The 8,547-nt window shown below is 40.7% G+C and overlaps 1 protein-coding gene across 4 annotated transcripts in view; it reads right to left on the minus strand.

Annotated features, from left to right (window-relative positions):
* Positions 1–6: 6 nt before the first annotated feature.
* Corin (corin, serine peptidase) overlaps positions 7–8,547 on the minus strand; it is a 277,674-nt gene continuing 269,133 nt past the window's right edge. For all 4 annotated transcript variants that reach the window (XM_029565706.1, XM_029565707.1, XM_029565705.1 and 1 more), the window contains 3 exons: positions 4,911–5,182; positions 3,518–3,651; positions 7–1,335 (listed from right to left, as the gene is read on the minus strand). In XM_029565706.1, coding sequence (XP_029421566.1) covers positions 1,141–1,335; positions 3,518–3,651; positions 4,911–5,182 — 601 coding nt within the window. In that variant the 3' untranslated portion in view covers positions 7–1,140. The remainder of the gene's footprint in view (positions 1,336–3,517; positions 3,652–4,910; positions 5,183–8,547) is intronic.

Raw genomic sequence — 8,547 nt, forward strand, 5'->3', positions numbered from 1 at the left:
TGCGTTTTGAAGCTTTTTAGTGGAGAAAAATACTTTTAACCACTAATTGCTTCAGAAATTGATTTGTGTAAAGTGGCCTGGTGCTTAAAAGCATCTTTAAAATGTTTTACTGATCTGTGAGGCGCAGTGGCACCACCAGATGTTAGACGTTATTAGGTGAAAATTTCAAAATATTTTACAACATCTAGTGTTTTACTGTATTTAGAAATATATTTCTGTGTCTTTATTGGTATGGGTGAACACATGAAGATCAATTTTCATATATAATTGAGGGATAGGATACCATGTGATTTTATTTTTCTTTTTTTAAATTGCATGTGTCCAATATAGAACAGGGTCTCCTTTGGAAAAGGTTAATCTGAACTTTATTTTCAGATAAGGTCAAAATAGTTCTATGAGGATTAGCCTAGTTGCTGAAATCTCAGTCATCCAACTGGGATACAGTTGTAAGGCCCCAGTGAGGGGGAAAATCATACAGAGACTCTTCTAGAAAATTACAAGCTTGATTAGAATGCAGGATGGATAGACTTATACTGCCTAGTGTTAGTACTGATGTCTAGAGATTTTGCCTTCCATGTGTCTTGCAATTTCAGCTGTCTAGATCAATGCTATTGGTCTTTACTCTGACTTTCATAATCTTTCCGAATTACAGGAGGAATAGTAAATAACATAAGCACGTACATAATCTTGGCTCTCTATATATTAAAAGTCATTCTCCAAGGTTAATATTGAAATGTGCTCTCTAAGCCATGGTGCTTGAGCAGAAACTGCAGATCAGTCAGCGTGGATCTCAATGTCCTCTTCATGAGAGAATCAAAGGGAATTTTCTATAACGTGTTACCAATGGTTCTTAAATTTTTCCTCTACAGAGTTGATCATTCTGTACTATAGTCAAGGTTAGCCTAGTTAAAGAAAAAGAAAAAAACCCTACTTTTCTGTGCTTTTTTAAAAGTCTTTCATCAAATTAGGGAGAAATAAAATTGAAAAAAATAGTCTGAGTAAACTTGGTCTAATACAAGCAAATGTTGCAGTGCATGTTGAGCCTCTGGTCCATGAGAAGAAGCTCTGCACAGCTCTCGCAGGACGCTCCTTCATGATCAGGAGAGCCATCCTTGGTGAAGGTTGCTGGCAAGTCTCTTATCATCCTTGGAGTTGCTTTTGGAGAAATGTCTGGATATATATTTGTCTTTCAATCCATTCAACAAAGTATGATACATTGCTGTACACTCCAGGCCCTAGGACTTTGGAAAAGCAGACGGAACCCCATGACGTTAAACCAAACAGTGTCCACTGTCCTCCAGGTCTCTCACAAACCAGAGGCCCACCACTGTCACCCTGTAGTGAAAAGCAGCAGATGTTAGTCATGGGATTACAGAGCTCTAGTGGCGTCCCATAACCCTGAGGGGTCCAATAATGCCAAACCTAGACTAACTAACTTGGAACATTTCAAAAAAGTTTTCCATTGTCATCCTGGGAGGGTGTCAGCTTTCCACTATAGAAGCAGAACTTTCAAATGAACATCATGGATTCTGAGCTTTAAAAAGATTGAGGTTGTTTGGGAAGAGTATTTTGTTCTTTCTTTACATGAAGTCAAAAAACTTTTTTAAATTATTTCCTGCACCTAACAAAATATGTCCTAACTTTTGTAAAGCTGTGTATGAGGCAATCAAAATGGGTTGCCTCATAATTTTATTCTTCAAACTTAATTTATCATGCAACAACAAAAAGCACCCAAAATGGAAGATTCAAATATTTCTCCTATTATCAGTAGGTCTCTTTTAAGGATGTGACTCGTGGTTAGTAGGTTAACGTGGTTCTGGTGGATGGCCCACACTAAAAGATTTTGGGGACACAATTTACCTCTATATGCCCTATTATATACATAACAGAGCACATTATATCGGGCGGAAGACAGTAAGAGGAGGTGCAGATAGGGGAGGGGATCTAAATACCATCAAAATATATTGCATGAAAATCACAAAAATTCAATAAAATTTTTTCAAGTTCTAACCTAGTTCTTTATTTTCAGTATCTTTGCAATCTGAATGAATGTGTTAAATATAATACACTTCGGAGCTTAACTGAACTTCTTAACTCTTATGATCGTTTTCATCTGGCAGATTTGAAAAGAAAAATCACACTAAAGAATTATTTACAGTGAGTCATTTCAATTTGTACCCTGTATTTTATTTTAGATACATAGAGATTTTTATCCTTGCTAATTAAACGTAGATATTTTAGTCAAGTTTTATTCAGTTCTTTTCCCCAAACATAGGTAAATAACAAAATATCAGAGCACTGTGGATATTAGCATTTGCTCTATCTGGGAAAATGGAAGTCATAAGAGAGAGATATTTCGCACTCCCTTGAAAGAGAGCAGTGTGTGCCATAAAGGCCAAGAAGAACATAGTCACTGACAGGAGCAAGACAGGAACTTGGAAGCATTTCTCTGGTCCGCCTGCTTGATAGTGCCAGATAGCCATAGAGATGTTTCTCAAAGCTCTGCTAAGCACTTTCCATGGATTATCTCATTTAATCTTTAAAACCTACCTAAGCAGAAAAATTGACTATGATTCTGTCTGTGTGGAAGTAAAAACACTGAGGCACAGGTTGACCATCTTGTTTTCTAGCACATCTGCTTTGACCTGGGCACTTTGTCCAAGAATACCTGCTCCAGGCAGTGTGCTTCTCAGCAAACTTGAGATAGTTTCTTTTCGAGACAGGATCTTGCTATGTAAGTCTGACTAGTCTTGTACTTGCTAGGCAGCCTAAGCTGGTCTCAAACTCATGGTAGTTCTCCTACCTCAGCATCCCAAGTGCTGCGGTGACAGGTGTGCACCACCATGTCTACTGCAAAACTGGGTTTTTGATTGAGCTGTATAAGACAAGAGCATGGTTTATCTCTGCTTAATTCTAAAATCAAACTAATGATAAGCTGCATAGAGAACCAGTCACCTCCCACTCCTCTTACCAGCCTGACTTTGCACTTGCACATTTTCATCCTTCCCTGGAGACAGTTCAGTACAACAGGGAGTATTTAAATGAAAGTAAAATACTTCTCTATACTGCTAGGATGCATGCTCTGCAGACTGCTAATGGTCAGAAATCCTGTCTAAGGTTGAAGGCAGTGACATTGAGGACATGTTGGAAATCAAATGAGGACCATGATGGCCCAGGCAATGCCAGGATGATCACTCTGGAGACAGAAGTAGTTCCATCACATATCCTGGGCACTGGGGCTGATGTATGTTGATAGCCAGCACACAAATCACTCAACAGTGTCCTCTGGTACTCCTCTAGCCTCCTTGAGACAGAAGGCTTGGAGCTATGATTACCACTTGCCCCTCATAATTAGGCTTAGCTTAGCCACCAAAATGATCAAATGAGATGGACTGATACTACTGTTCCGGCAGTAAAGGATGCTCCCAAAGGGCCACACGTAACTCATGATGAATTATGTGGTCCCACCAAGGTCATTGCTGATCCTGATGTCTTGCATATTCAGAAAGCAGCTTACCATGCACGAGTCGACAGTGCCAGACTCGTAGCCTGCACAGATCATCCGGGTGGTGATGGTCTTCATGTCAAAGTATGACTGGCACTGTTCCAGAGAAATAACACGGACCTCCCCCTCCTGCAGCTTAAAAGGCACTATATTCAAAATGGAAAATGAAATAAAAGTAGGTAAGAACATAAAAATGACTTTAAAGTATGGCCAGCAAAATATGAAATGAACAGTATTGTAAGAACAATTTCATATCTAGAGAAATGCCATTTCAAAGGCAAGACTTGTTTGGAAGGAATTTTCTACTTAGAACTGTTCACAGCAGTCATCTAATGAAATTCCTTATTTCCCAGTGAGGAAACAGAGGCAGACTGCTTAAATGACAATGTGGCTTGTGGTTTTCTTTTCTTGTCACATGCTATAGGAAAATAACAGCTCTGGAAATGAAAAAGGAAAAAAAAAGCATTGTCTATAAATGCTTCACTTCCATCATTTTTGATCATATAGAAAACAAACTTAGCTCGAAGCATATCTGACTAAATTTTAAGGGGAAGTTGGTAATTCCTAAGGTTAGTAGAGGGTCTGAAAAATCACTTTGTAGAAGAAAATACAGGTTGTGTTGCATATGTAGATAAGAACAAATCAATCACAGAATTGAAAGTGTGACCAGGCAGCCTGACTGCAGAAATGGAATCATCTAACTATTCCATACAGGCTCTGAGTGATTCTGCCTAGATATAGTCCAAACCATTGCTTTTATTTGTTTGTTTTTTAGTCTTTTTGAGACAGGGTCTCTCTGTAGCCCCAACTGGCTTGGAACTCATTATGTAGACCAGGCTGGCCTTGAACTCACAGAGATCTGCCTGCCTCTGCCTCCAGAGTGCTGGGATTAAAGGTGTGTGCCACCAGGCCCAGCTTAGCCCAAACCATTGCTATTTGGAGCAGGGGTGGCTGGCACGTCTCACCTTGCATGAAAAAAACACAACATTGGTCATGGCTCCCTGGAGAGTCTCAGCTGTGGAGAAGGATGTTTGAGTTTTCACCTCAGATGTTATGATGGATTGTTCATGTTTACAATTGGCTTAGGAGAGCATGACACAATCCAAGTATTTATTATGTGAGCCTACAGTTTTGCAAATGAAAATGGAAAGTGACGGTCAAAGGCTAGGAGGAAACCCGCTGCTCATCAGTTTAAAACTGGAGGGATAGGCCGGGCATGGTGGCCCTTGCCTTTGATCCCAGCACTCAGGAGGCAGAGGCAGGCAGATCTCTGTGAGTTCAAGGCCAGCCTGGTCTACAAAGTGAGTTCCAGGACAGCTGGGGCTACAGGGAGACCCTGTCTCAAAAAGACCAAAAAAAAAAAAAAAAGCTGGAGGGACAAGGAGTGCTGATGACCCTGGCTTACTTTTGTTGCCCATGTGGCCCCAGCCTGTGATATAGCAGTAGGTGTCTGGTTCTAGAAACTCCTCATGACTGGGCAAGCAAACTGGTCTGACATAGCTTGTCTCATTGATGTCTTCACTCAGCTCCACTATACTGATGTCATAGTCCACCACTGCTCGACTGTAGCGGGGATGTAGCATGATGGTCTTCACGAAACGCATCTGCATGAACACAGATGGATGATCCAAGTTGTTGATGCCGAATACCACTTTCCAAACAGCAGCACTCTCTCTCCTGAAAGAATTAAAGAGCATCTTCAACTATACTTTTTTGATTGCATATGCTTTTAAAAATAATTTATGTGTATAAATGATGGCTATTCCCAGCCTATCTCTTCAAATATCCACATAAGAAGTATTCCCACAATGGCCCAAGCAGTGAACAGTAGTGTTATTACTGTAGAGAGCAAAGCTCATCCTTCTTGAACAGGGTTATTCTGGAAAACATAACTTGTTTAGTCTTAAGGGTAGTTCCTTGTTTCATTAAGTAAGAAAGATAATTAGGGGTTGAAGAGATGGCTCAGTGGATAAAAGCACTGACTGCTCTTGCAGAGGACCCAGGTTCAATTCCCAGCACCCACGTAGTGGCTACAAGCCATCCTTAACTCCAGTTCCAGGGGAATCTGACGCCCTCTTCTGACTTCTGCAGCATTGCACAGCATGGGTGCACTCACATACATGCAGGCAATACACTCATGCACATAAAATAAAAATAATAAAATATATAAAAGAAAGATAATTAGAAGTCATTAGAGAGAAAGAGGAACAGAGGAAATGTGAAGAAAGGAAAGAGGGAAAAAAAGGCCGAGGCTGAGATCAACTTCCAAAAGGAGCAAGTGCCTCAGAGAAATGTTGTTTTCAGGGGAATTTCTACAAGTTTCAAAGTCAGGGTTTAAAGTGATCACTCACTACCTCCAAGGGTCAATCTCAAGTTTCATTTCCAGGAAACATTTAGTCAGTAATATTTTAGACAAGTTTTGCCTTAAAATTAGTTTTCTAGAGGCCTCTCTCCCACCCACAGGTCTCTCCCCAAGGTAAGTCCATCGAGCCCTCCGCGCCTCGACTCCCCCAGCCCCATTCACCCTCCCAACTCCCCTCCCTTCTCTCCTTCAAATTTGGGCCCTGCCCATTCCTGGTCTTGGGGCCCCAGACACCTGGGAAACCAATACTACTTCCTGACCCCTTTCATCCAAACCAACTTAGTGCTTTCTCTGGGCCCCAGAAGCCCTGCTTCTGGGTCTGGCCCGGCACTCACCTCCACCTGCTTCCCTGGACATGCACCAACACAGCAGGCCTCTCGCCCACCCTCAGGCCTCTCTCCAGGGTAAGTCCATTGCGCCCTCCACACCTTGACTCCCCCAGCCCATTCACCCTCCCATCTCCCCTATCATTCTCTCCTCCGAGTTTGGGCCCTGCCCCATTCCTTGTCTTGGGGCCTCTTCCTGCCCCATCTGCCTTTGCATCTCTGGGTGGAACAGCCACCAGCTGCCCTAGACCAGCATCTTTTCTGGGCCAGGCTCCCAGGCCAGTCCAACCCCCAAATTCCAGAGGCCAAAATCATTCCTGGAGGGATCCAGACATTAGGAGAAAGCCTGAAAAATCTGACCCTCATCTGAATTGGCCCTCTGTGGGAACTCCTAAAGACAAAATCAACCTGGCCATTCCAATATAAAATCAAGAGAGAGAACCAGAAGCTTAGACAAACCAGCATTTCATGCCCAAAAAGTAAACCACAAAGACATAAAGTTCACAAAAAGAAGCAGACCTAAACTTGAAGGCCTGAGTCTCACACAAGAACCAGAAACTACCACAGAAATTCACATGCCAAAATCACAGAGAAAAAATAACATGAAAAACCAAAATAACATATCCCCACCAAATACCAATAGTCCTCTAGAGGAATACAATGAGAACCCCCTAGAGATAATGCAGGACATGGAACTCAAAAGAACAATTATAAACATGATAAAAGAATTCAGTGAATTTGAAGAACACACAAAAAAAAAGAAATCAAAGAAAGACAGGGATAAACTTCTGAATGAATTCAGAAAAGAGTTAGAAATATTAAAGAATACTCAGGCTGAAATGAATAAGGAAGTGAAACACTCAGTAAGCCAATTAGAAACGACAGGAGAAAGCCTCACCAACAGGATGAACAAAATGGAAAACAGAGTATCAAGACTGGAAGATAAAGTGGACGAACTAGACAACACAAGCAAAGATTATGAAAAATTTAAGAAATCACAAGAATGGATTATGCAGGAATTGTGTGACTCCAGAAAAAGACCACCCTTACGAATCATAGGCATACAGGAAGGAGGAGAATCCCAAGATAATGGCATGGACCAGATCTTAAACAGAATCGTGGAAGAAAATTTCCCAAAATTAAAGAAAGAAATGCCCATACAAATACAAGAGGCATATAGAACACCAGACAGGAACAGAAAAACTCTCCACAACACATCATAGTAAAAACACTACATGTACAAAACAAAGAGACAATTCTGAAAGCTGCAAAAGAGAAACAACAAGTCACATATAAAGGAAAACCCATTAGGATTACAGCTGACTTTTCAGTGCAAACTATGAAAGCCAGAAGAGCCTGGAACAAAGTATTCCCAGTGTTAAATGACCACAGATGCCAACCCAGATTACTATATGCAGCCAAAATGTCTATTATAGTCAAAGAGGAAAGAAAAATCTTCCATGACATAAATAGGCTGAAGGAATTCATGTCCACAAAACCAGCCCTTCAGAGAGTTCTGGAAGCAATACAAAGAGCTGAAGAAAGGAATGACTAATCCCAGGGATTTCGGAAAGAAATCCAATGAAGGTATAACTGTGGAAAAGTATAGCTATATCAAGAATGTAAACAAATAAAAATTACAGCATTCAATACCCATCTTTCATTAATAACTTTAGATATTAACTGACTGAACTCCCCAGTCAAAAGACATAGAATATGTAAATGGATTAAAAACCAAAACCCAACTTTTTGTTGTCTGCAAGAAACTCATCTCACTTTTAAGGACAGACACTATCTCAAAGGGCAAGGATGGAAAAAAATATACCAAGCAAATGGCACTAAGAAAAAAGCAGGTGTAGCAATCCTAATATCGGACAAAATAGACTTTAAACTAAAACTAATCAGAAGAGACAAACAGGGCCACTTCACTCTGATCAAAGGAACAATGAATCAAGAAGGTATTACAATCATGAACATAAATTCACCAAACTCTGGTGTACCCAACTTCATAAAAACAATGCTACAGGACTTTAGGACCCAGATTAATCCCAACTCATTAATAGTAGGCAATGTCAATACCCCAGTGTCTCCATTAGATAGGTCAACAGGGCAGAGAGTTAACAGAGAGACATCTGAATTAAACAAAACCATATATCAAATGGACTTAGCACACATATACCAAGTATTCCACCCAAGCACCAAAGGACATACTTTCTACTCAGCACCCCATGGAACCTCCTCCAAAATAGACCATATACTGGGGCACAAAACAAACCTCAACAAATAAAAAAAGATTGAAATAATTCCATGCATTCTATCAGACCACAATGCAATAAAGCTTACAATCAACACCT

This window comes from Nannospalax galili, unplaced genomic scaffold (assembly GCF_000622305.1).
Source record: "Nannospalax galili isolate Female #2095 unplaced genomic scaffold, S.galili_v1.0 scaffold318, whole genome shotgun sequence".
NCBI classification, from domain to species: domain Eukaryota; kingdom Metazoa; phylum Chordata; class Mammalia; order Rodentia; family Spalacidae; genus Nannospalax; species Nannospalax galili.